Consider the following 27,355-nt stretch of genomic DNA (forward strand, 5'->3'; position numbering starts at 1 on the left):
ATTTCGATCGGATCATTGGGGTTTATTAGTAATAAATCGGCATTTTGCAACCCCCACTGCCACTGTGTAGCATATTATTACGTGACCAGGGACTATATGAGATGATAGGACAATAGTCTGAGTCCATAATTGGCAATAAGTAACGGCACAGAATTGTGCGCAGTTGCGTATACAGTACGCGACTTCCCTGAAGGCAAACACCTTCAGCGAGCGCGATGCCGATCACACAACGCGGTTCGAATTCGACCCTCCATCGATGGCTGCGCCATCACCGCACACGCGTCGAATAAAAAGCAAGGGACAAGTCCTTACTTACTAACAACTCCTCTATCATTTTTCATTGCTGGAGCGGTTGCCCTCTCTACCTGAAAATCCTGGCTCCGCCATTGAGGAGGGTCCTGCCAGGTTTTCTCAGCAGAGGGTGATGTTGCTGCTGCTGAGTGTAATCCCAATCGAGTAATTTTCAGGTCTATTTTCAGGATTGGGATGTCAACACCGGTGACATTGTGTGTTTGTTTAGCTATAGCAGGAAGCCAGAGAACACGGAGGAAACTCGTGCAGAACAGGGCGAGAACAGGATCCATATTTGTTTGTGGGTTAGGCCTAACCCATTGTATTGGCAATAAAATTCGATGTTTTTAGAGGGAGAACATACGAACTCCACACAGAAAGGCACCCGAGTCGGGAATCGAACCTCGACCCTGTTTGCTGTGGGGCACATATTACCACTGCGCCTGCCACCTTGCCACCCAATTCTTTATTTCTCCCATCTGCAGAAGTTACATGCTTTTGCAATGGATACTTATCTGGTTAATTTATCGTTACCAGCCTCGTGGTACTTACAGCCTTGACACTTTGTCAATAAATCGAGTTGAATGCATGGACAGAGTAATTTTTTTGCTATTTTGATATGGAATTTCCAAATTTTTGAAAAATTGCCAACAAATTACTCCATTGGGAAACGCAGCGCAGCATCAGCCCCTCCATGCAAAACTTAGCGGGGCCCTCCGGAAATAGAATCTTGAGACTCAGTGAAGTTTTTTCTGGGTAGATAAAAAAATGTTTTGATCGATTGGTGGATTGATTTTGGTTGTTTTGCTTTCACAGCCCTACAATGAAGGTCACGACTTCCATAGAGGTAGAGCGATGTACACCACAGTGGTTCGCATACGGACACACGTGTTTATTGATTCATTTCATCCCAAGACAAATTTGTGACGTGCGCTGACGATGGCTCCCCCTTCCTTGCGCACGTGTTCCCCGGCTCTGTACAGCGTTTAGTGATGCCATCGCATCCCATTGCTATGTGAATATTAATTGTATTGCATGGCTGCAAACTTCAGTTTAGACGTTCAATTACAAATTAATGTAAGCTCTCTGGAGGGTGCCCTCGTGATTGATGCACTCACCTAAGCCACTTGCGCAGTATGGTAATTGCCGAAGTTTGCGGTAAAATGGATGTTAAAGAACCTGTGCTGTCAGCGTTTTTGAGAGGAGATGGTCGTGTAACTACGTGGGACCGTATCAGAATTAAAAAAAACGACCTGTGATAATATTTACAAATGAGATAATTTCATAAAAACAATTCGTGTCCTTATTCTACCCGGTGCTTAAAATGTGTATTTTCCCACGTTGCAAAAAGGTATTTTTTCTTTCCCCCCAAAACATCGCCAAGACAACCTTGGTGCTAACAAATGAACTGTGGGCCAGGTCTCCTTGGGGCACGGAGACCTGGTGGGGGGGGGGCGGGGGGGAAACAAAATCCGTAACGGCTCGGACTGTGGTCGTGCGGGCGAGCAGGCGACGGACGAGAGCAACGTCGTCGTCGTCAAGGAGGAGGAGGGAGACGGCGCCACCCCCGCCCCTCCCGCAGCGCCGGGCCCTCCGCGGGACGAGGCGGCCCTCGGGGCCGGGGCGGCCGGGGCCGAACCCAGGGCCACGTTCCGCCAGTTTTCTCACATGTGGGTGCAGTACCACAACGCCCCTCAGCCCCTGGGTGAGACCTCCCTCCTCCTCCTCCTCTTGCCTGCCAGGCACTGGGTTAGAGGGTCGTCGCAGGTGGCCTACTTGTGGCTCGCGTGGGTGGCATTTAATAAGAGGTGTGAAACGGTTACATTGATTATAATTGAAAGATTGGATCGGTGCCAGTGTGTTCGTGGTAGTTGGGGGTGTGCAGTGTGCATGTGGGGAGGTGCGTGCGTACGTGCGTGCATAATTGAGAGCTCATTAACGGCCTGATACCCTCTGTGGTCTAAGGCTGAATGGGATAGCGTTTACCTCCGTGTTTGTGTGTACGTGTATCTGTGTATGTGCGCACGCGTGTCTGCGTGTGCCCCTGTGAGTGCAGTGGCAGAGATAATTAATGGCGATGAACTCACCGGTCTGCCCGTGATTGAAAACTCAGCCAGCATGGAGGGGCAGCCGCATCTGACTCCTGGTCACAAGGACAAGAAGGACCTTTCAGTAGGTGCCCTTAGCCCCCCGCCTTCCTGACCTCCTGACCTCAACTCCTCTTAAATTATGAACACACAGCTGCATTCAAGAGGTCACCAGAGCCGGTGCCGATGATGCCACCCCGCCACCACTTTAATCCTCTGCCAGATTCCTCAGCTGTTGCACCACCTGCCCTTAGAGTCGCATCACCACAATCTGGCTTCGTCTTCCCTTCGGTCACCGACCCCGAGGTGCCCACTCCAGTGCCTGTCTGGGTAGCCCCCACACGTGCCCCATCTATCACAACCTACCTTCCCTGATTACATCTAAAACACTTTCCTACCACATTCTATTCCATTTAGAACTTCCAGTTTGCTCATCCTATCTTGCTGTGCAATTCATACAAAATCATCCGATCTCATCAAGCTAAGCAGGCTTGAGAGTGGATGGCACTTGGATGAGCGACTACGCTTAATAGGCTGTGGCGTTACATTGTGGTCAGTGCAGCAACATCCACTCTTCACTGTACTTACATGCTTCCACATCTATGGTCAAATAACCCTCACGACCTGCATGGCGTGAAGAAGCCCTCGTCTAGCAGTGGACTGACAAAGGGCCGTATGTGAACAGTTTAGTCTCCTTCACATGTATATGTGTGTGTGTGTTGAACTTCTTTCGCACCGTAGGTAGACAACCATGCTAATCTGTATTCGAACACCACTAGCTGCTCTTCCCATTGCTTCCTTAAAGTCCAGCTCTCTGAACTATAACTCCCAACCCATCCATTTAGTTTATTTGGGCCTTCTTTGTCTTCGGAATTGTCTATTGTAATTGTAGCAGCGAAGAATGATTTAAAATGCGTGTTACAATAACAAGGTGTTTCATTGTGTTCGTCACGCGCTGTGCAGAGCTGGTGTAACGGACTTCCTCCGACTCCCAAGGTTCACGTGAGTAGCTCCACATTTCATTTGATTTCACCATTCACTGGCCGGAATGTTCCATCGCGCGATGGTGAGAGGTGGCGACGGCTTAGGCAGGCCTTCATCCAGCAGTGGATTGATCGCGGCTGATGATGATGATTTTTCTTCTATCTGCATGAGGCACCTAGTGTCGTGGAATCCCTGGACATCACCATTATTACATCGTTAAAAGCTTCACAGGGGGAATACAAATTAAGATTTAAAAATATTCATGTTCTTTGTCGAGAAAAGTCTCACTGAGTCTCAAGACTTGTTTCATGAATGATAATTAATTATTAGACACATGATTCCATGCAAACACGATCAACGTCTGAATATCAACGTCTGCATCCATTTTAACCAATTAATTGTTACATTCCATCATGGGCCATGTTCTCTCCACTGCTGTCTGGATGCCTCATGCCGTCGCCATCCATCACGGTCCTGCAATGCAGTAATCGTTCTAACTCCTGCACATTGAGTGAATCCCATCGCTTCATCTCAGCGTCGGTCATCTTCTCGGACACGTCCCCACCTATGGCTGCCATGCCGCCACCAATGGCAAGCGTTGGCCTAAGCGATGGGTTATCTCCCAGACCAATTACATATACAGTACAGTATTAACGGTCACTATCATGTCTCTGATATTTATTTTCTGTCTGTTGTGCATGTTTGGCTTTCTCTCTCAACGGAATTCTCAGCACGTATCTCTCCACGATTGTTTTCAGCTTTGCGTTCAATTTTCTTTGCCAGTCTTAAAGTTTCCCATCCCTGTTCATAGCGAGTAATACGCACTCATTAAAAACGTGCTTCTGCCAGCACACCGGCATTTTGCTTTTCGTTATCAAGTTCAGCTTTCCAAAAGGACTTCGGACTGCTCTCGTCTCGGTCTACCTTCGGTATCCGCCCCAGGACTACGCACGCTTGGATGCGTTTTTTAAAGTTTTGTTCTGTGCCCGTCCGACAGACGTCTCCGTTTGTTGAGTGTGAATCGTCACGTGCACCCCCCCCCACCCACCGCCGCCGTCTTGCAGATGGGCGCCTGCTTCTCCAAGGTGTTCAACGGGTGTCCCCTCCGCATCAGCTGCGCCACCTCCTGGGTGCACCCCGACACCAGAGGTGATGCCTCGCCCGTTAGAAATCTGCTTGCAGGGGTGCGACGCGTGAGCTAAGACCGTTCCTCTTGATATGCAAATTATTTTGTTAAGGCGCTCTTCTTCCCACCTCCCCCCCTCCAACCCAGCTTAAATATACGCTCCAAGCTTGGTGGTGTTTCATTCTTCACCTGAGGACGGCTGCTTGCGTTGTGGCCGAAACGTCGTGAGAATTGTTTTATTATGTTTTATTTTTATTATTTTATTACTTCCCTTCTACGTGACTTTACCGAAAGAACCAAGAAGATAAGACCGTTCTGCTAAGTTACGCTAAATCGGGTGGCTTGTGGTGCGGGGGGGGCAACGTGGCTGGCCTGCAGGGGGCACTGTAGCAACGTTGACGGTTGTGCTGTGAATCTGAGCACTCGGCGGCGATGCTGCCTGCCTTCACCAACCCACACTGACCAACGTGGTGAAGTATGGTCAACTAACTCGGGTGACCCGCACAGCGTTGGGGGAGGCCCTCGTCCAGCAGTGGATTGACAAAGGGCTGTACAGTACATACATTCCACGATGGGGTGCAGTGGTGGCACGGTGGTTTGCATACCGTGCTATGAAATCTGTGATCTTGGTTAGATTCTTGGCCACGGCTAACATCACGTGGTGTCCGAATTGGTTCTGGGCCCCCCCTTCACCAACCCACACTGACCATCGTGGTGAACTATGGTCGAACAGCCCCGTTGCCGTTCACTTGTTGCCCCACGGTGCGTGCGTGTGTACATACTTGTGTGCGTGCGTGCATGCCGTGTGCTGGCACCCTTGTCTCCTGCAGACCAGCACATCATAATCGGCGCCGAGGAAGGCATCTACACCCTCAACCTCAACGAGTTGCACGAGGCTACAATGGAGCAGGTGAGAATAAGGTAGAGCGGGTGCGGTGGCTGCTAACAGGTGCGGTGACTGTGGACCAGGTGAGGCTACTATTTGCTTCCTTTCTCAGCACCAGATCTCTTGCAGTCCGTTTGGCTAACTGGCGGATCCTTGTCCCCTGCAGCTCTACCCACGGCGCTGCACCTGGCTCTACGTGTTCAACAACGTGCTCATGGCCATAACCGGTACGGCCGCCAGGGCAGCCCTCGCTCCCCCCAGCGCCGCCATCGCGTGGGCAGACAATAGGGCGAGGGGCACAGGGTGAGGGGTGAGGGGCACGGTGAGGGGCATGGTGATGGATGAGGGGCAAGGGGCACGGTGAGGTGAGGGGTGAGGGGCACGGTGTGGGGTGAGGGGCACGGTGTGGGGCACTGCATCTTTCCCCCACCATAGGAATGAGGAATTTTCACTGCTTGTTCATGGCTGTAAACAGGAGATGACTACCACCTCAATCCGCATTTTTAGCAGGAAATCGCTTGAGGGTGAATTCATATTGTGCTTAGAAAGAGAATCAATATGCTGTGTATGTAGTAACACGGATGAATGGAAAGATTGTAATTTACACCACTGGCTCCTGGCCACCGACTGAGGTGAAGGCTGCCCGTTGCTAATTTGCATTGATAAATGCTGTGACCCGATTTAATATGGAATTTAGTTGGAAATGAATATGTTTCTTATACAAATATGAGAAGAACATACATAATCTGTGCTGGCAGAGATGTGAGCGAACGTGCGCGCGTGCGTGTGTTCCGTGCTGCGCCAGGCAAGGCGGGCACGCTCTACTCGCACGCGCTCCTGGGCCTGTTTGAGCAGGCGCGGCGTGAGCAGAAGCTGCCCGACCGCATCCTGCCAAGGTGCGTGTGTGTGCGCGTACACGCACGTTTACACGGGACAAAAACCCTCCCATAGCATTCACCGGCAACCGGGGCGAGTGTTGTTTGCGAGTAGCACCTACAAAAGCCAATGCGGCACAAGGGGGGGTGGTGTGGAAAGTACCAAGCCCGGCCATCATTGTCTTCCCGGTGCTCATGTTTACACACAGCATCAGATACTTACTTAAGGCTGAGTCGACCGAGGGGAGGACCAGGACTGATTCTGATATTCTTCATTTATGTTGGCCATCAGTGGGAGGGAAGGAACTCGTGTTGCCGGCTTCGTGGTGCAGTGCGTTAACCACTACACTACTGCTCCCCACAGAGGCGCACGCACGTGGATTGATGTGCACGCAATTAACACGCGCACATGTGTAAACACATGCGTAAGCATGCACACATGAACGTTCATATGCGCACACATAGACCCATACGCACACATGAACACAGGCAGACAAATATCTGGCATCCCCTACGTGTGCCATCTCCGATGGTGACGTGCACGCCATCATCTGGCTGCTGTCTCTGTTTATCTCGACGTGTGTTGTGTTGTGGTAGGAGGTTCATGGTCTCCACCAAGATCCCCAACAGCAAGGGATGCTACCGGTGCTGTGTGGGTAAGGCATCTCTTCCTCCTCTCGTTATTTCATTGTTTTCAACTCGGAGGCTTCGTTGGGCTGAGCACCAATTCTTTGGTAAGATTGGACCAATTCCCTTGCAAAGCAGCGTGGATATCCCACCACCGGCTCAGGGCACCATCTGGACACATTGAACTTTTAATAACGGTGTCTTGTGTTCTCAGAGGCGGCACGGGTATCTTGGGGATCAGAGTACTGAGCCGGCACTGCTGAGGTTCTGGGGTCAAGTCTAGGTTGCTACCCACGGTTAAATCGGGTTCTCAAGTGTTCCAATTTAATGGTCTTGGCCTGGTCCCCGATAAGTCCACAAAAAAACACGCGATTTTAGATTTGGTGTTTTACTTCAATTTGGTAAAATTCCAGCCCTGACAATCATGTTTTGCAAATGGTGAGAGTGCAGCCCCCCCCCCCCCCAACCTTGTAGATGCTCGAGGTCACGTGACAGCATCTCTGAAGTAGTTCTGTAAAGTCGCCTTACGCAGGCCGTTCTATAAAAACAGGGGCGATGTTTATCTTCGTGAGCGTTCCGAATGGATAATTTATCTCGTGGTGCTGATTGAGGAACAAAGAAAAAAATTACACCACGTCCTTTAGGCAAAGATGACCGAGAGTGTTCTTGTATTTTCTTACGCACTCATTTGCGCATGTGCATGTGTGGGTGTCGCCCCCTCTAACATCCCACCAGGGAGACAAAGGCGTTCGGGCGCGGTGCTCGCCACCCACCCCCTCGTGTGCCGTGCTGGCCTTCATAGGTGCTGCTCACTAACAGCACTTGCCCCAAAAGTCTGTAAAGGCCACACGGGAGAATTTTTGTTTTCTTGTGTGTGTGTCGCCCTGTCTGGCCCGTTGCCTGCAGTGCGGAACCCGTACACGGGCTGCAAGTACCTGTGTGCGGCGCTACACACGGGCGTGCTGCTGCTGCTGCAGTGGTACGAGCCGCTCATGAAGTTCATGCTCATCAAGGTGGGCGATGACTCCCGCGCGCGGCGCCCCGTCGCTCGCCCTCGCTGCAGATTCCCCCGTCACAAGCCGCTTTAATGAATCAGAATATTTATATTTATTGGAGGAGGAATCCGAAGAGTTGTGAAGCTAAGTTTCACACATTTCCAGGAGGGGCATGGGGCCAGAACGTTATAACAACACACAGTGGAAAGTGTAGGAAAGGTAAACAAATCACTTAAAAAATATTTGGTATGGCCCACTAAGGTATTAGCTTTTTTTTTAGAAGCAACCTGGCCAGAAATGATAGCTCAACGAAGTGGCTTATCATGTGGAAATGTATAGCAGCAAAACAATATCAATAATCTAAACGTCTGACCAAACTGCCCGGAAATACGCTCGATCTTGTCAGATCCCGGAAGCTAAGTGAGTTTGAGGCTGGATAGTGCTTGCATGGGTGACCACTGTGCATCACGGGTGTGATAGGGCTTGTGGGGGCCTACGTGGTGAGCAGCATAGGGCACTGCAGCAAAGTCCATTTTTGTAGTGTGATGCTACTCCCTCTCATCTGAGCTCCCCACCATCAGCAACCCACAATGACCGGCGTGGTGAAGTATGGTCAAACACCCTCACCCAATGACTGACACAGCATGGGGACGCCTTTATCCAATAGTTGATTGATAAATGTCTTTAGAGTATGTTAGGAAGCTAGCGAATGTGGTATTTGTATGTATGTACGTTGAACTGCTTTTGCACCATACGTAGCCAATTGGAGGTGCGGGGGAAGGACAACAAACTAAACACAAAAAGCAGTTCTCAAGAAATTAGTTTTCAGGTGCAGCTGTTGCATTTGGACGCGGCACTAACCCACGTTCACGTCGCACTGTACCTTCCCCGTTGATGGTGGCGCCCTGAGCAGCACGTGGATGCGCCCCTACGCAGCCCGCTGGTGCTCTTCGAGATGCTGGTGATGCCGGAGCAGGAGTACCCGCTGGCGTGCGTGGGGCTGGCGTCGAGCTCCCAGCCGGACCAGGTCGTCTCGTTCCACGCCATCGACCTCAACACGGGCGCCTGCAGCCAAGCTGGTCCTACAAGCGCACACACAGAGACAAAGATCACCCGTATAGCCTCTAACACACTGTTGGGACAAGTGCTGTTAGCGAGCACTTATGAAGGCCTTCATAAGTGCGTGCTAACAACAATGCCCCAATAACACTGTTAAGGCTGCATGGGGGGTCTGTAGTGGTGATGGTTGACACATCAGTGCATTAATTCAGCTGTATTCCTATGCTTATGATACGCGTATCAAAGTGTGCACGTTAAAATCGGTTATTGTACGCTCATGTTACATTTAGACTCATGAAGCAAACAAAACTGAAATTAGATGAGAAACTGTATAAACGGGATGGTAAAATTGAAACCACAAATTGTGACAATTCTGAATCAGTAGGCAGGCAAGGAGGCAAGGGGTGATGAATCATTGCATGCCAAGCTGTCTTGCTGGTGGTTGTGCTGCTGGTGTTCTTAATACTGTTGCTGCTGCTGTGGAGGTCCTGGTTATGTTACTGGTTTGATGCTCGTGATAACAATGATGCTGCTGCCGGTGAAATTTATATTGCTGCTGGTGGTGGTGTCACCGGTGGTCTTGATGCTTCTGCCGCTGGCCTCGTGACGCCGCTGGTGTGGCCGTCTCTCCGCAGGGGGACACCCGCTGGAGGCCGTCTACGTGAACCAGCTGGAGAGGGACAGCGTGCTCGTGTGCTTTGACAGTGCGTGCGGCGCCACCGTCTGCACGAACTTGGCACACTCATACACTCCCAACACTTCTCTTGCTTAATAATAATGATTATATTGACAAAGCACCTTTTTATTAAAGAACTTAAAGCGTTGTACACGACACAGCAACTTTGAATACATCGTGGGATACTTCCTATACTCCAGCACTTATTATTTTGATCATCAATTATTATTTACCAAGGAGGGTCTCAGAGAGTCTCACAGTATTTTTGTGCAGGAGGGTTCCTGCCAAGTTTTCACAGCAGGGGGCGACGATTGCTGTGTTTCCCAATCAAACAATTTGCGATTCTAGATTTTAAGTTTTCGTGACTGCAAGGATTCATACTCTTTGTTTTTTTTGGTAAAGTCACACCGCTTAAGCGGTTGTGCTTTCGCTAAGTTGTCCCCACCTGAAGAAGGACGCTTGTGTTGCGCCCAAAACGTCGTGATTTAATTTATTTTAATTTTTTACCTACGTGACTTTACCGAAACAATTTGCGAGTGATTTTTCACATTTGGAGCCTGACGCTGGCACGCGGTGGCCTCCCCTTCTTCGAATGACGTAGCGGGATATTTAATGGCCACTGTGAGGCGGACGCCGCCTGTTTTAGAGTCACGGCAAACGTCTGCATCTCGCGGCCAACGCGCCGCCACCGGGGAACCACGCCGCCAAACTCACGGCTCGGCTTAGGGGGAGGCAGCCATTGCGTTGGCAGCACAGCAAGTGGGTTCGTGCGCCCATCTTTGTGCACCTTTAATGTTATCCCCGTGTGTGAGATGTATCCGCACTTGCAATGTTTCCTCTCCCAAGCAACGCGCTCTATAAACATTAATTGGCAAACATCCCAATACGGGGCACTCTTGAAAAATGGTGAGGAGATTCAGTTAATAAATTAAGTTTTACTCCCAAACGTATCGTGTTTGTGCCGTCGTACGTAACTAGGCACACATGCAGCAGCCCTCCGTGAACTCGCTGCTGGTCGAGGGCTTGCCCCATATCGTGCGGGTCGTGGCGGCCCTTTGACCATACTTCCTCACGATTGAGCTCACTTCACACACGAGAACCCAACTTAACCACGGTTGAGTGACGCGGATGCAAACCCAGTGTGTCGGTGGACATGGATAATGATACTTGTCCAAGGCCAGCGACACAGAGAGCTGAGCTAGTTTGAGCATGTTGCAGAATCATATTCACTTTCAAATTAATTAATTGTTGAACATTTTATTTTTAGAGAGCGTGAAGATAGTGAATCTTCAGGGCAAGTTGAAGTCCAGCAAGAAGCTGGCCTCTGAGCTGTTCTTCGACTTCCAGATCGAGTCTATCGGTAAGCTACGTCCTTATTGCTAATGATGATAGCAGCTCGTGGTCATTGCAATGCCTTCGAAGGTGAAAGTCCGGAGACAGCACATTGAGAGCGGCCTTCCGTCTGTCTGTACCGTCCGTGGTGTGGCTGCAGTGTGCCTGCAGGACAGCGTGCTGGCATTCTGGAAGCACGGCATGCAGGGACGCAGCTTCCGATCCAACGAGGCGAGTGTAGCATGCACGCTCTCCCGGCAGTCACACGCCCGTCTCACTCCAGCTGCTCGCTGCTACCACTGCTGCTTCTTCACCCGAGTCCACACCTGAGCGATCGGTCACTTGACACTTAGTTGCACCGACCATATCACTTACACGTGGACGTCTCTGCAACCAGTTGTGAGCAGTTGCGCACAACTGGTTGTTGTCAGTAGAAACAGACTCCACTCTGAAGCATCGATCTGCTAAAGAGACTTGTGTAACAACGTATATCACCACACGTGCACACTTGCGAACTTTGATAGGTTGTTACAATCCTGAATGCGCTGTTTAAATTCCTTGTTGCACAACTGCTCGCCCAGATGTAGACAGAGCGGTTGGAAGTGATCATTCATTTCCGAGATTTCGAGAGTCTGCTGGTCGCACAACCATTGACCAGGTTTTAGTTCTTCGCAGCTACTTCACTCGCGATCTCCCCTCCTCGGTGAGGGATTTATCTGGGCGCAGCGGCTTCCTCCCATAATAAAAAGCTCTCTGGAAGGATTTGGCCAAACATCAGAAGCGGGGGGGATCGTCTTGTTAACGAGCTTCGTGGCTCAGTCAGGATTTTCTGCGTAAAGGACTGATATTTATAAATACACCGCGCACATGAACATGGGAGAGTTGGACCGGTCTTTGGCCAACCTGCTCATTTCAGTGTTTTTCGGGAGAACGTTTTCTGTCACTGTGCATTTTACTCTTTGACGATGAGGACAGATTTCAAACATCGTGATTCGCATTGAAGTTGGCGATCTCGAGCGAGCACGCGTAACGTTTGGCGTTCTGGGTCTCGCGCGTGTGCGGACGCAGGTCACGCAGGAGATCACGGACCGCTCGCGAGTCTTCCGGCTGCTCGGCTCCGAGAGGTGAGAGCACCGGGCTGTGCCCGAGCCAGGAGAGAGATACGGACGGGACGGAGACGTCGCGTAACGAGAGAGATGTACACGAGACGTAAACATGGCGGTTAGAAAAAGAGGAAAGAGAGAGATAGGCACGATACGGATGGGAGAGTTTGATGTCACCTATCTTTTCCTGTCGTGTAGAAATAGAAATGAAGTCATTGTCCCAACAATATCTGAAGGAATGTGCTTGTGAAATTCACATGTTTGAATGTATGTGTACCTAAATCCCGACTGTGTTATGATGAAGATGATTGCATGGTGATGCTGTGCACGTTCTGTACGTGTGTGCGTGCTCTGCGTGCGTGCGTGTTGTTGCTCGCGAGCACTAAGTGCTCGTGCTCGCCCTGTCTGCTCACACTGGCCTTGTGCGTGGCACAGGGTGGTGGTGCTGGAGAGCCGGCCCACGGACAACCCCTCCGTGCACAGCAACCTCTACATCCTGGCGGGCCACGAGAACAGCTACTGACTTCGCCAACGTCACCCAGCTCATCCATGCCCTGCCCTCATCATCCATGCACCCCAGCGAATGGCACGCCCCGGTCCCCATCCGGCGTGCCACCCATGCCGAACTGTGGGGCGGAGGGCGAGTGGTCACCCGTCGGTACGATGCTGCTGCCGAGACGGACACGCAGCGCCCTTTCTAAGCACGCCAGCTTACTAAAGGCCGGAGCACAGCTCTGGATCCACTCTATCGATTGGAAGACAGATCTCCGGGTCCTTGCGAGTGACCTTTCAAATGCGGGGGCAACCACGTGTTCCGCTGAGGTTCCTTACCGCCAAGAGAGGGAGGGGGTCCTCCTGCAGCAGACACTTTCTTGCTGTGGTTGCAGTCGTCACGCGTATGCCGGGGTATGTTAACTGCCGTGTAGCAACATGGGACGTGGCCAACACAGCTGTGCTGCTGCTCTCTCATGTTTACTGCCTCGCCCTGGCCAGGATTTAACACACGGCTTGCCTGGCCCACGATGCACCGAGTTGTGGACGTGGCTTTGGCTCCGACGCAATCCCTGCCAACGACTCGGTGACCGGCCACGTTCTCTGCTTTTTCTTTTGTTCTGGCGACCATCTCTGTAAGCTGTTCCCTCAAGAATCCGCCACCGACGACGGGAACGGAACAAACCTGCGGAGCCTCGAGGGGCGGCTCCGCGTAGGCGGTGTGTTTTGCGGCGCCCCTGCGGAGAGCGGCGGGGTGGGGGAACGGAGGAGCCGTGCGATGGGACTACGCACGCCTGCTTGTTGCTGCCGGTGTACTCGCCGCAATAACTACGCGCTGTCTGCCGCACGATGGGCGTTAAAGATCCCACGACGTGATTGGTAGGCCATTGCGTACCGGCTTCATTTGCTGATTTTGAAAAATTACTCGCAATTGGAATGTACGTAGTGATCATCGCACCCCCCCCCCCCCATCGCAAAAAAAAAACTTGGCAGGACCCTCCTGAAAAACAGTGGTGAGACTCAGCGAGGCGTTCCTCAGTTACAAAATAGATGCCCTCGGTTCGATGACCATGGTGGGGGTTTGCGCATGTACAAGATACAATGATTTGCCAGTAGTGCCAGCTACAGCGTCTGTGTACACACGCTAGTGTGTGTGCGTGTGTGTATTCAATGAACTGAGAGTCGGAGCTGCATGCGTGCGCGTGAGAGGCTGTGCGTCTGGTCTTGCGTGCGTGTTTGCGTGAGGTCGCTCACCGCCGCATTGCCACAGAGATGCGTTTGCCACAATAGCTGCCCATCGATCAAAACTCTATGCAACTCCTCGTGGGCCTACCCATCCCACCGTTTCATTCATAGCCACACCTGGAGCGCAAGTTTGAACGGCATCGTCAACATCACCGGCATGCCCATTTAGTTTACGTGATGTTTCCATTTACTTATCGTACCACGAAAACCTTTATAATGTATTGGACGGCTACCCGAAATTCCATTCATCATCATCATACATATCCGCCGTTATCTCTACTCTGCTAGAAAACATACCCAAGATAACCTGACTAAAAAATACCCGTGGACAACCACAACTTGATTGGTTAAGAGAGAGAGGGTGCTTGGGAACGTTAGGGACTTCACACCTATATTTAATTTTGAAATGCGTAACATGTACTGGTATTAACTCTGAACGTGAGAGTGCACGCCTGTGCACGAACGTTACGCTCGGCCTCGTAAAGCTAAACACAGCTGGCTGTGTAAATGCTATCGGCGTTGACCGTTTACCCGCACAGACAACAGTTCACATCCGAGCTGGGGCCACGACCCACAGTTGGGCCGTGGCCGTCATCGCAGCACGGTTCTTCACGTGCTGTATTATTCCACCTCGTGCACCCATGTGTTGCAAATATGGGTTTCATTTGTCGCAAATGTGCGAGAAAGAGCGAGAGTGGTTTGCTGGAAGGAGACTTCCAAATGCCGTATATATATTCTTGTCGGGCATGCGGAGCCTTTGGGCCGCCCTTGTTGAGCACGCCGCTTGGGTCGTGAGCAGTGGCTGCCCTCGGGGAGCGAGCCCCACGTGTCCTAGAGGCGGCCGTGACTGCTGCCTTGTCAGCTGGTACTGCGTCAGCACATCTCGTGGCTCACGGTGGAGATTGTCGATAACGCAACATGCTTGTGTTCTCAGGCACATCATATGTCAATGTGTTTATTCATAGTTACAGCCACCGATGTATTTGTGCGTTCCTTATATACACGTAACGCTGTACTGTATTGCGCATATATGTACAACGTTTCGCATTGTCATAACGTACATGGGCTTCAGGTATGTCTTCACCAAAAAGGGTGAGGCTTAGGACTTGAAATGAAATGGCATGCATCGTTAAACGCTGTCCTTAACAAAAAATGATTATTTCCCAGAGAAGCGACTGTCCCTTGTCATTGATCGTTACGGTTTGCTTGGTGCAGCTGTAATTGACGATGGCAATGGACCACACCATTGCGCTCTAACAAATCACACTTTGGGGTGGAACTGATCACAAAAGAGATTTAGTGCCTGAGAATCGAACTCTGCATTTTTAAAGGTCGTGCGAGTATGTGTGTTGTGACTCAGTTTTACCCTACAAGCATGTATTCACATGAGCACTTTCACCAGTTCATTTTCATTTATTTTATATTGGAACAAAACATTTCCCAGTAAAAGTCATAATAATTTTCAAACCTGTCAATCCACTGCTGGATGAAGCAACCCATGCCGTATTAGCCATGAGTATTTTTGTTGACTATACTTCACCAAGCTAGTCAGCACGGGTTTAGGGATTTATGTAATAGAACATTTTCCAAATTTTACATTGAATGAGGTATTTTTCCTCAATTTTGACCACGGATTTCTATATTTTGACATTAACGTGCAAGTAGGCCAATGGTAAAAATGACGTGAGAATGTGCTGTAACAACATCACGCGTTTTCACTCCGGGGCATACGGGCCGGTATGCTAGCGTGCATCATCACCGTTCATTAGCAAAACCTTGCTTTTTGTTTGTTCAACCCCAACAGATGTCCGCAAGAAATGTAACAAAAAATTCCGGCAATGTTTTCAGCATTTTCAAACGAAACTCGGAAATATTCCGGTGCAATTGTACTGAATAAACGTCTGAAATGCCCCTGTCCACGCGCACAGCGACGCGCCGCCGTCGCCTCTCCGTTCGTCAGCGGTCCCCCCCCCACCGTCGTTTGACGGCGGTGGGTCGCCAGTGTTGGGACTCGTGACAGCAGCAGTGTTATCGGTGTACGTAGACACTTTTGCATGAATTTATCACCCAATGTGTATTTGGAATTTTAGATTTTAATATCGTACTTTCATGTTTTGTATTTTCAGTGTCAGTTGCCCGACTTATTGTTTACGACGCTCATTATTATTTAGTGTTGTACTTTTTGGCTGCTGTTGTGAAACTGTCGTCGTTTACAATGTGTTTTGTTACCGCTCGGATGACGTAGTCTTACCACGTCAGTAGCCACACACTGCTTGAGGTTGCACGCGATCATAAATGCTCAACACTTTGGGGACCACTTGCGTCACGCCACAGCATCATAACTACTGTCATCACCCAGGAATGCCTGTCCTTAACGCTCGTGACGTCACTCCACATCGACCAGCCCCTCATTAATATTCATGAGCAGGTGACGTCACTCCACATGGGGGGCCGAAGCGCCTCCTCCCCCCTCCTCGGCGTCAACTTACAACCCTCACGACAAAGGCAGAACCCTCACGTCACGCGATCTCCGTAACGCTGTTGAGACATCAAAGTAAAAAGGACGTCACGATGAACAAGGGATTATAACCTTGAAATTAAACAAGTCTGTGTCACCGCGCCCTTACAAATTACACACGAATTGATGCAATGAATATATCACGTCGCGGTCTGCTTTTCGCTTGCAAGTTTCAAATTTACTGCAATACCCCCGTCCTTGGACGGGCAAAAGGCGAGTAGTTGTATTTATTAGCGGTGGAGGATGAACACTCCTTTACCGGAGCCCAATCGTCTGTCCGTCATTTCCTCTGCCGGTTCCCCTGTGAACACCTCTTTGGCGATACCTGTTGAGTACTGATTTTTTTCAGTGAGGTCTGGAGCCCTTCAAATGCCGTACGATTAGCATGTTTGGCTACGTACGGTGCGAAAGAAGTTCGGCATACATACGTACGTGTATCTGTTGAAGCAGCCACCAGAAGTTAGGCAGTATAGCGCAATTAGCTCTTAATGACTCGATTTTCAGATCAAAACTAACACGTTTTCTAAGTGTGGCCAGGTAGAGATGTGTGGGTAGGTGTTAAGTAGGTAGATCGCTAGGTACGTAGCCTTTATTTAAATCGAGTAAGAGTCTGAAGAGATGTTACTTTCGCAAGGGATACCTGGGAAAAGATAGGTGCCATCTGACAATTCAACCCTCCTCACGAATTTACATGATTAGGGGGTCACTCTTCGATTCAAGAACCGATAACTGCTCGGCATTGTTGTGCATATACAATGCAAAGTACATAGTGAGGCTATGCAGACGCATACCACTCCTTTCGATATCACTTTATGTTCAAGACAAAATCTGCGGAGGCCGGAGTAGCGCAGAGCACTCGTCTCTGGCAGCAGAGCCACCCACGAGAATTCCCGGAGTGCTGCCGCAGATTTCTACATTTAAAAAACTCTTGGGGCAGGCCGCGTGACTACCCCGCGTAACACGTTGTCCGTGTGGCGCTCGGCCAAGTGACCCAGGGTTTGGCGGTTCGTGGGGTCAGCAACTTCGGCCACTTCTGTGCAACTGCGCCTGCTGGGTCTCCATGAACCAAATTTTAAATGTTTAAAAAAAAAATATTTTCTGCACTCAAATTGTTTTGATGTAACCCAGGTCGCCCTTGCAGAAGAGGCACATTTTTTTTGTCTTCGTGGGTTTATTTAATCTCCCGGTTAAATAAAGGATGCTGACTGACATACAATATGTATGATTTGGGGGGACATTATTTGTTATAGGTTATAGTTGTGTATCGTAAGCGGAATAATTTATTTTCTGCGATGAATTGTGCCATGCATACATATAGTGAGAGGTAGGTGTAATGGTACTGGACAAAATGGGTACAAAAACACGGCTCAATTCACTCAAAACCCGTCAACTTGGTAGACGGCCGCGTGCCCACCGCTACGAGCACCCGGGGCAGCTTGAAGCGCAGTGGCAGAAACCCCATACCCGGTGTTACTGGGGGCATGTGCAATATCCACAGCAAAGTGCCTGACACAGAATGAAGCAACTTCAAAAGGGCTCTTAGTTATACCATGCCTCCAAGACGCTTGGAAAGTAAGTTGGTTTGGCACATGAGCAGCACTGCTCTGCATTGTGGTTCTTTTTTATCTCCCATCCTCCAGCCGAGCAACACGTCATAGGTTACACAAAAAGCCACACTCGATGCTTTCACAGAGGCTGCAGGCCAGATTAAACTGTGGACACGCGTGTCCTTTGTTGGGCTTGCGTTGCATTGTGGGGGCCTTTTCCCACAATTCAGTGTGGCCCAAAGGTTTTTGTGCAAAATCTGACATCGTTTTTATATATATATTATACATTCATAGCCTTTGGTCATATTTTAATATAATACATGTCTGTTTCACTTCCCATTTAATAACTTTATTTTTCGTAATATCGGAACAAATATAAACGTACACCTGTAAATGCATTCAAAATACATCACTTTCGAGTAGCGTTCTGCGTGTTTTAGTTGTACTTTACATACGTTTAAAGTGTTATGTTTGTCGTCTTAAACGCTTACCACATCCAAACACGAATGCATTTTCAGGGTTGAAAAGGCCCGTGCTAAATTAGGATGATTAACGTTGCCACTCGGAGATAGTCTGCCCCAGTGCATGGCCACACACCCCCACACTCGGTGCTGCAGTCGTGTTGAGTGTCCCATTCGAGGCGAAGCCACAAACAGAATATGAAAATAATGAGAATCAGGTGGAAATGTTCTTGATTTTTAGGTTTGCATTGCGTATGCAGTAAACTGGTTGGCTTGCTTGTCAGCAGTTGATTGTTAATCATAACATCGTGACTGGTTGGTGAGAGCTCCTTCATTGGATGCCACTTGCACACAACCTTGCACGGTTGACTCGTGTACACTTCAAATTTTAATTGACAGTAACATTACCTTTAACTGTGCGAAACATACCGACTTAAAACAAAGTTGAAACTAAAATCCTGAAGGTACATATTAACTGTTCCGGTTGAATAAAACATATTCGGAGGTTGTAGGGCGTGCACGTGTGATACACGCACGGGCGTGTGGTGCTCTTAAAACACATGCACCGAATCACGACGACTTTGCAGACTGTTACAGATTTACATCTCGGATTCAAGTCAGCAATCTACATTGCATCGTGTTGAACAATAATTCTTGGTGGCACTGTAAACCCTTCGCTTTTGTCTGATGGGACTAAAATACTTTGTAACGATGTCATCAAATGCCGTCTGTTGCTGCTGCTACTCATCTGGAACTGAAAAGGCTGGTTGACTACACGTTTTGTTTAATCCTCTTTAGTTACACAAAAAACTGCGCGATTAAAGCCGAAAGAATAAACATCAGTCTGCCGCTCGCCTCTTTGTTAACCGCAGAATTCACCGGGAATCCCCCTCGCGCCGTTCGATCCCCCGCGAGGCTCTGATGGCAGCGAAACCATCGTGCTCTGGGTTCCTCTTTTGGGCGACTTGTGTGACAGCCTCGGTGACCGCACTCCGACCCAGTTGATGGAGAGCCACTTCCTCCAACTTCGTGCCTATACTGTGCCGGTCTCCCTTAGAAAGAGGAGTCCAACTCATGTGATGGCAGAGGGGCAGTATCTGCGGATAGTTGGTGGGGAAAATCAACTGTTACAACCTTTTATATCGGTTCTCAGTTTTATGGTGGAAATCGGTTGTGGTTTTTTGAACGGGTTCAGTTTCTGGCCACAGTGGAAAGTGCAAATTATATGTAAACTTGTTCTGGACATCCCTTATGTTGGCTTGGCCTAAATTGTGTGTTCTGGTGTGGGTTTGGATATAGTCAGCAAAGGTAATGGAGTGTTTGGTGCTGGCCTTACCACCCTCGTATGCCAAGGTGACTTTAATCGGTGCTCGCTAAAAGCGTGTACTCTGGTAGTGTATAGGTGGTACAATGAGATCTCTTCAAGCTCAACCCAAAAAACAAACAGGACGTGTATTCGGATATCGGCTAAGTGTCCTCTGCTGTCCTTTCCAAGTTTGAAGCTTTGATCGTGAGAAGAAAAGAAGTTATGGTCAAGTGCATTAATCACTTCTATATATTGTAATGTCATTGTAGTGACTTCAATAAAATGCTATCAAAAAGTGCCTCACCATAACTTAAAAAAAAATTTCTCTCTCTAAACGAAGCTTCAAACTCATGTCCGAATAGCCTGCAAGAGCCGTTTCTTTTTCGATGGCATCGTCACTTCCCACCGACATTATCTCACTAAACACTTCTCCGCACGAGAGCGTTGAGATTTTCCGTACCGACGATGCTGGAGTGTCGGAGCCAGGCACGACCGTTCACGTGGTGCCACTTTCCATGTAGCTGCGCGCGGCACTGTTGCAACGCTGTTGTGGAAAACCACTCGAGGGTTTGTGCTAAATCACGTCCTGTTTGTGCCCTGTGCAGCGAGCGGCTTGGCCGGGTGCACGCTGGACCGCGTGCAACACCCAGTGCGGTGATGATCATCAGTGACGGCGTCACTCTCGGGCACACGCCTTTATTAACGCAGTGCAATGCACAGTCAAACCAACACCCGTGGGAGAGGGAAGAGGTCCGCGCACCCAAACATTATTTGCGCAAAATATAAAAGTATCTGACATGAGAACCCGTCGCGCCAGGGCGAGTGTCAGTTTGTGTGGTTGTACTTTGTTTATAGTAAATCTTGACTTAAAACTTTCGTGACTGCAGGAATTCATATTCTTGGGTCTTTCGGTGAAGTCAAGTCGATAGGTTTTACCAAAAGACCCAAGAATATGTATTTGTTTATAGTTGGCCACTTGCCCTGGTTGGAAACGTCTCTGATTAAGGCTTCCTTTGAAGCAGTCCGTTGTGTTATTTGACCTAATTATGCACTGTTAGGTGATCGCCAGTGCACCGTGATGTGCCATCAGCAGGCCATGGTGTCACAGGATTACATGCAGGGCTGACTGGCAGCTGTCTCCAGAAAGCACCTCAATCCCATCTCTGCAGCCCCACACTGATGCTTATTGCATTCTCGAGGGGCCTCCCTTATAACTAGTGCTGTCCTACCAGATTGACCCATCATATGGACGAGGCCCAGCCTTCGAAGAGCTTTCAAAGAGGCCATGGGGCACAGTTCACAGCAGCAGCTCGGCCGATCGCCGCAGCCTAGGCACCGTCCTCCGCGGCGGAGCGCTTGGGAGCGCCGGCGCCCTGGCCTTCGTGGCACTCCGATGCTTCCCCCGCGCCACCTTTGCCGCTACCGCCGTGATCGTGAAGACCCACGAGGCGAGCGCTGGCTTCCCAGAGCTGCCGCGCCAGCTCCTCGTCGTTGGCCTTCGTGCCCGGGTCGACTTGCCGCATTCCGTCGAAGTAGCGGCCCGACACGTCCCCAAGCTCCTCGGACACCGCGAGGTTGATGCTGGGCTGAGCGCCAAGCCGAGGGGAGCGCACCGCAAGCCAGAAGAAGGGGCCTGTCACCACGGCACCGCGGGGCAGAGTGACGTGGCTGCACCATTAACGAATCGTCATCATCATCAACGTTATTGCCATCATTTATGTACTTCTGCATTAGAACCATCGGTTAAAGTGACATTAAAATGTTGTTTCGAAAACCATCTTCATTATGTGCCTTGATTCATGTTTATTGAGATATATTGTAATTTTCAATAGCTTTAATTGATTGTGTTTAATTCAATAACTGATTTTTTGTTATATGTCATGTGAATGTTTAACTCATAGTGGTTTACTTAAATTAGCCTGCGAAGCACTTTGATGTAATTCTGTAGTAGTGCTGTATAATAGCATTACCATCATTATGAATGTGTAAACGAACCCCTCAATGAGGGTAGCCCCTGCTAAATTACAGACAGATTGACAAGTTCACAAAAACAATGTAATCCACCGCAGTCGAGCAACCGCAAGGCATTTGTGCGATTTAATTAGAAACTGACAATCGGTTGCGATATCCGGGCATACCAAGCACGGAGCTGGAGAAGGCTGACTTGTGCATGCCCGTGTGGCGGCCCAGCGACGTGTTGCAGACTCCTGGGTTCACGCTGTTCGCCGTCACCCCCGTGCCTGCACGGCACACACAACGCGGCACACGCGTCGCTGTTGTGTGCGACATGTGCAACTGGGACTGCAACATGGCAAAGCTCGTGCACCTCCCAACAACACCCACATAACTACACATTCTACGGGCAACACACCCACAATACGAAAACAACATCGGATGTGGCACCGTTGGTGGGCCTGAATTCCACATGACCACTGCAGAGACCGGTCACAACAGCCCCTCTTGACTGGCCACAAAAATATACTCAATAATCAGTCCTCCTCAGTGTTCGCGAGCAATTTACGACACAAGGCTCAATGTGCAACCTCGCCTCTTGATGAGGGTTGACGAAGGAATGCGTTGGGTGCGAGCACGCCGAACAGCGTTCTCCGCCGTGTGTGACACCCGAGCGCCAGTGCGCACCTTGCAGCTTCTTGCTGAGCTCCAGCGAGAACAGCACGTTGGCGAGCTTGCTGTCGCAGTACGCCAGCTTGGGGTCATACTTGCGGCGCTCCCAGTTGAGGTCGGAGAGGTCGAGGCATGCGGCCACCTGAGCCAGCGAGGACACGGTGACGACGCGGCTCGGGGCCGACGCACGCAGCTTGTCCAGCAGGAGGTTCGTCAGCAGGAAGTGGCCTGTGGCGGCATTGCCCAAAACCAGACTGTAAAAAATCCCTAATAGACCATCAACAACCCCATCAAACCACCACAACCGCGACCAGATCACTACAATCCTGGGCACCATAACTCTGTTACAAATCCACACTTTACAGCCATCGTCAGTGGCCTTGACGTCAATTGTCGTTATCCATCATTTTAAGATTAAGATCATCAACACAGGATATGTGTGGAGCCACTGAACCACAAAATTTATTAACTTGATGCTGGGCAACTTTGAACTGTCGATAATCAAATTCCTGGCAGGCACAGTTGGTAAATTTAGGGAATTTATAGGCAATTATGCACTACCACAGCATGTTGTCTGCTGCGATGTGAAATTTTGAGACTTGTTTGCAAGCATTGGCCATTGTGTTTAGAGGTAAAACAAAAAAAACTGCTTTATTTAGGCTAGAAAGCTGCAAATGAGAATGGAGACAACATTCGCAAGATTTTTTGACAATTGAGTTTTTTTATTTATGGAGGAGGTAATAAAGAGTGTCTAAAGAAATTACACAAATTATCTTTATGACGGTATCCCGGGGTACCAAATAATAAAAAATGGCCGAGGCAATTAAATGTTTTATTTCTGGACACAAATTTTGTCCAGGGGTTTACTTAACTCCGCGACTGGGGTACCAATCAATCCGAAATCATTGCTACTCCACGATGTCGAAACGCAGTGAGGACGATTGCGCTGAAACCTTGAACGCTCGCTGTACGCACCGTAGCGGTGCATCGTGCACAGCTCGTCGAGATGAGTCGATTGCCACATCGCCGACCATCAACAGACTAAAAATGACTGCATCACGGACATTAGGCGAGAGCCGGGGTACTGTGGTACCCCGGGGTACCGCCATAAGGTTCATATATTGGGGGCTAACAGTAAAACATGTGTAGGTGTAGGTTGGCAACCTACTTGGCTCTACTGCCAACCACAAGAACCATGCTGCTGTTGCTGCTGCTGCAGCTCACCCAGGTGGTTGACTCCGAACTGCATCTCGAAGCCATCCGCCGTCGTGCTGTGTGGACACCGCATCACGGCCGCGTTGTTGACCAGGATGTGAACGTTTTCCTCGTCTGCGGAGGCGTCGTTACCCACAGTGTTAGTGTAGCAACATGCTGTCCTTTGTCAATCCACTGCTCGACGAAGGCCTCCCGCGCCATGTTGATCATGAGGGCTGTTTTAACATGCTTCTAAACAATGGTTAGTGGGGGTTGGTGAAGGTCAAAGTAATTCACTTCCTCCTCGTGCAAACAAGGTGGAGCCTGCACCGATGATATAATTTCCATATTCCTCTGCCCCTGGCATATGAATCGTTTTCTACCATTGGCAACTGTGTAGTTTCTGTTCAAACATTTTTTAAAATATACTTGACATAACAAGTCTAACTGCTGACACCAAGCCTGACTGCTTGTGGGCCTTGTACTTTGGTGTAGACGACAATGTTAAATAATGGAGAGCTTCACGGATTTTGAATCCTTTTTTTATGAGAATAATCAGTTCCCGATTGGGTATTTACGCATATGGGAGGAAACTGGAGTGGCATGAGAAAACCCACGCATGCGGGGACAACAGTCTGAAGTCCACACAGGTGTGTTCGCCATCTCCTTACTTTCATGCATCCTCTTAAAAATCCACATTTATCGGGCTGACCGTGACAGGGATTGGAGCGAGCGGTACGGCGTGACGCACCCTGGTTGATGTGCGCCGCGAAGTCTCGCACAGATGCGAGCGAGGCGAGGTCCAGGCGGCGCGCCACCACGCGCGGGTTCAACGTCTCCCCGCGAATCTCCCGCGCCGCATCCTCGCACGCCGCCTCGTCGCGGCACGCCAGGATCACCCTCGCCCCTGCACGCACCGCCAGCACGCACGCCCCCCCCCAAACCAACCCAACACATGTCAACGTATATCCTTGTTTAATATGGGTGCAGTGGTGTAATGTAATTGGCATGAGTCCTCGTCCAAGGAATAAAATGGAAACCCCTGTCCAAGTTCCAATTTCCCCCTTCTTCGTAGCCCTAAGTCACAGATACAGTTACACCGCCTGTGTGGCTATGAATGCACATCAGTGGAATTATGACTTTAGCAGCAGACTGCAACGTTTACAAGCGTCTGAAACCAGTGAGCAACGAAGCTTGGGTTAGCACCAGCTCGTTCATCCTCTAAATTGTCATGACGACCAGTGTGGCGCAGAGCACACGGCAACTGTGTTGGAGAGCGGTGGGCCGCGACGCGCTGTGACGTGGCGACTGCATCACAACGCCGCACCACGTGCCCATGGCCTGTGGCACGTGGTGCGGCATGGCGCACAAGTGCATGCATCGTGACCTCGGCGTGCCAGGTCGAGCGCCGTCTCCTTGCCGAGCCCCGTGTTAGCCCCGGTGACGATTGCCGTCTTGCCCTGCAGCACGGCCTTACTGCTGCAAAGCCCGCCATGCATGGAGTCCCTGCGCACACGATGGTGGGTATGTAGTGAGTTCAACTGAGCCGCAGACGTACTCTTGGAGGCAACACCAACACACGGGGTAACTGCCCCTTAACAGAATAACAACCTATGGTGGTGACCACCAGGGTAACTACACTAATTACGACATAACTAGCTACTACGGACCGGGACCACAGCTCGGGTCCAGGTCCACGTGTTGGAACGTAGAACGCAGACGAAGGTTTCTTCAAGATGAACAACGCCAGGTCCCTCTAAGGGACCCGGCTTATATTCTCTGCGGCGTGGCCGGCTCCGCCCTTGGCCACGCCCACCTTCCAGAATCATCTAGAAGCATCTGGACCCCGACCACGTGACCACCCCTAGCCCCCACCTGGGGCCCCTTTGTAGACTTAACCGGTCACGTGTCCTCTCGGGTCAACCAGAGTGCCATGGCCTCTAATAACCTCATTTCTACAGCCGGCACTCCCACACCCTGTCCTGTAGGGGTTGGCACTGCACGCCCCACCCAGCGCTATCAACCAGCGCTGACCGAGCCCCTCTAGGGCTGGCACTGCTCAGTGACATCCCGCGATGTCACTACAGGACAGGGTGGTGGGCACACGGTGGTGACACAGGGTGGTGGGCACACGGTGGACGAGGACCGGTGAAGGCGTTTTTATCACTGGGATTGCCCAATGAGACCACGGGGCTGAGTTTTACTTTAATTTTACTATCTCCAAAAATATGAACCTATGTTTTTTTAATCTTACCTTGTCCATCCAGGTAATGTCTCAACGGGATATCGCCTGGTTAAATCATTCATTATACTCTTACAATTCGAATTGGTGTCTTGAGACTAACACTGCAAGAGGCTCTGTATCAAGGGGAACCGGTCACCTGGGTAGCTTGAAGAAGACAGTGGGGAGGGGGGTCACACCATGGCCACTTATGAATGCCATGCCGTTCCTCGCCTGGCTTTAGGAGGACATGTTCACGACGTGTTTATGTCACAGCGCGCTGAGCAATGAGTTGCCCGAGGCAGTAAAGCAAATCGGTGACCTATCTGTGAGAAGTGTTAAAGAGTTTTCCTCTCCAATGCGTGGGTTTTTTCCGGTCGATGGTTTCAACATCGGACAGTTGTGTGCGTGTTTTTTTGTTTAAATGCAGTCCTTAAAAATCATCCTATGGGGTAAATTCCTGAGTCCGTAGAGGAAATTCCACATTCTTATGGTGGTGACAAGTTCATCTGAACGATGACCGCTGATGACTTCCCGCAAAGTACAGTGCGGGTGGACTTCTACTCACAACCCACTCACCAGAAAGTCGCGCTAACATCTGCACAAACGTCGCGTGAACCTGTGACTCGATGTGTAGCGAGCAACCTCGTGCGCTAAACTCAACGCCCGGTCCCACCGATACGCAGCGTCACGTTGCGCGTCTCATCACTCGGGTACTCACTTTAGCAGCACAAATCCTCCCACCACGCTTCCCACCAGCGACGCGGGCAACAGGTACCGGTTCATGGTCGGGTGTAATGGTTAACCGGTTAGTTGTGATTCACAGGTTCGTTTACTGTCCACTCATTAAACCCGCAAGCCTCAATCGCCGCCTGTCATTCAAATCACCCGGCGGCCATGTTACGTAGGGAGAAGCGCCAAGTCAGGCGAGGGAGTGACGTCACCAATGTGTTGTTGGGGGAGGTTCCCTACGTAAGATGGCCGCGGTTACGCTGGGGAACATGTCGTCAATCACCCAGTCGTCACCCACCCCACTATCGGTGACGTCATTGCACACGAGTGACGTGCGAGTGACCCTGACCTTCCCGTCGGCGTCTACGGGTGGCGGCGCGGGACCCGCCACGGCGATTGTGACGTAGGCGCCGCGGCCATTGTGACGTAGGCGCCGCGGCCACGCCGTACCGCGTGGAACGTCGCAACATCTTACGACGGGTGAATGGAAACTTTGAATGCCGAATAAGAAACAAAAAAATCGTGCGATGTAATAATAATAATTCATCGCTCCATGCGACAGCTGCAGGCATTAGGTTAGCAGGTGCAAGTTGAGCTGATGATTCCGATTATAAAAACCAGCTTTAATCCGTGTGATTTCAAGATCACTGTGTGTGTTGTGATTCGCACAGTTGTGGTTTTGGGTAGGAGCAGAGTTGGAGTGGACTGATGATCCCCATTAAGGGGGCACTATTCACACCAATATAGCGCGTCAGCGTGTTGAAAGAGGCATGCTTGCAACGTATTACTGAGGGGAAACAGTCGTAAGGAAACATCTAAGACTAAAGGTCACCTCTTAAATCACACCCCCCCCCCCCAAGTTCAAATTCTGTGAACGCAAAACAAGCCGAGAGATCTGAAGGGGAAACCTCGGAGCTGGCCACACTGCTCACAATGGGATACAAACTCGCCAGGTACACACGGGATACAGACT

The 27,355-nt window shown here is 50.2% G+C and overlaps 2 protein-coding genes across 3 annotated transcripts in view; one reads left to right on the forward strand and one right to left on the reverse strand.

The window, feature by feature from the left end:
• Positions 1-19,141, forward strand: part of LOC144720107 (mitogen-activated protein kinase kinase kinase kinase 5-like) — a 59,942-nt gene extending 40,801 nt beyond the window's left edge. For both annotated transcript variants that reach the window (XM_078596593.1, XM_078596594.1), the window contains 16 exons: positions 1,108-1,138; positions 1,801-1,996; positions 2,348-2,463; positions 3,342-3,380; positions 4,427-4,511; positions 5,319-5,398; positions 5,541-5,601; positions 6,180-6,270; positions 6,847-6,905; positions 7,783-7,889; positions 8,785-8,950; positions 9,566-9,634; positions 10,874-10,966; positions 11,099-11,169; positions 12,007-12,062; positions 12,477-19,141. In XM_078596593.1, coding sequence (XP_078452719.1) covers positions 1,108-1,138; positions 1,801-1,996; positions 2,348-2,463; positions 3,342-3,380; positions 4,427-4,511; positions 5,319-5,398; positions 5,541-5,601; positions 6,180-6,270; positions 6,847-6,905; positions 7,783-7,889; positions 8,785-8,950; positions 9,566-9,634; positions 10,874-10,966; positions 11,099-11,169; positions 12,007-12,062; positions 12,477-12,564 — 1,408 coding nt within the window. In that variant the 3' untranslated portion in view covers positions 12,565-19,141. The remainder of the gene's footprint in view (positions 1-1,107; positions 1,139-1,800; positions 1,997-2,347; positions 2,464-3,341; positions 3,381-4,426; positions 4,512-5,318; positions 5,399-5,540; positions 5,602-6,179; positions 6,271-6,846; positions 6,906-7,782; positions 7,890-8,784; positions 8,951-9,565; positions 9,635-10,873; positions 10,967-11,098; positions 11,170-12,006; positions 12,063-12,476) is intronic.
• LOC144720108 (retinol dehydrogenase 13-like) lies at positions 18,177-26,582 on the reverse strand. Its single transcript, XM_078596596.1, has 7 exons — positions 26,372-26,582; positions 24,817-24,935; positions 24,181-24,336; positions 23,460-23,564; positions 22,251-22,463; positions 21,749-21,850; positions 18,177-21,243 (listed from the first exon to the last, which is right to left on the reverse strand). Exons 1-7 carry the CDS (start codon positions 26,434-26,436, stop codon positions 20,939-20,941), a joined length of 1,065 nt encoding a protein of 354 aa, XP_078452722.1. The 5' UTR covers positions 26,437-26,582; the 3' UTR covers positions 18,177-20,938.
• Positions 26,583-27,355: the final 773 nt, after the last annotated feature.

Source organism: Lampetra planeri, chromosome 7 (genome assembly GCF_965212315.1).
Source record: "Lampetra planeri chromosome 7, kcLamPlan1.2.h2, whole genome shotgun sequence".
Classification (NCBI taxonomy): Eukaryota; Metazoa; Chordata; class Hyperoartia; order Petromyzontiformes; family Petromyzontidae; genus Lampetra; species Lampetra planeri.

Coding starts and splice junctions, on each gene's coding strand:
- LOC144720108 (XM_078596596.1), bottom strand. CDS start 26,436: ATGAACCGGTACCTGTTGCCCGCGTCGCTGGTGGGAAGCGTGGTGGGA. Junction 24,936..26,371: donor GGAGGATTTGTGCTGCTAAA/GTGAGTACCCGA, acceptor TCGTGTGCGCAG/GGACTCCATGCATGGCGGGC. Junction 24,337..24,816: donor GCTCGACCTGGCACGCCGAG/GTCACGATGCAT, acceptor CGGTGCGTGCAG/GGGCGAGGGTGATCCTGGCG.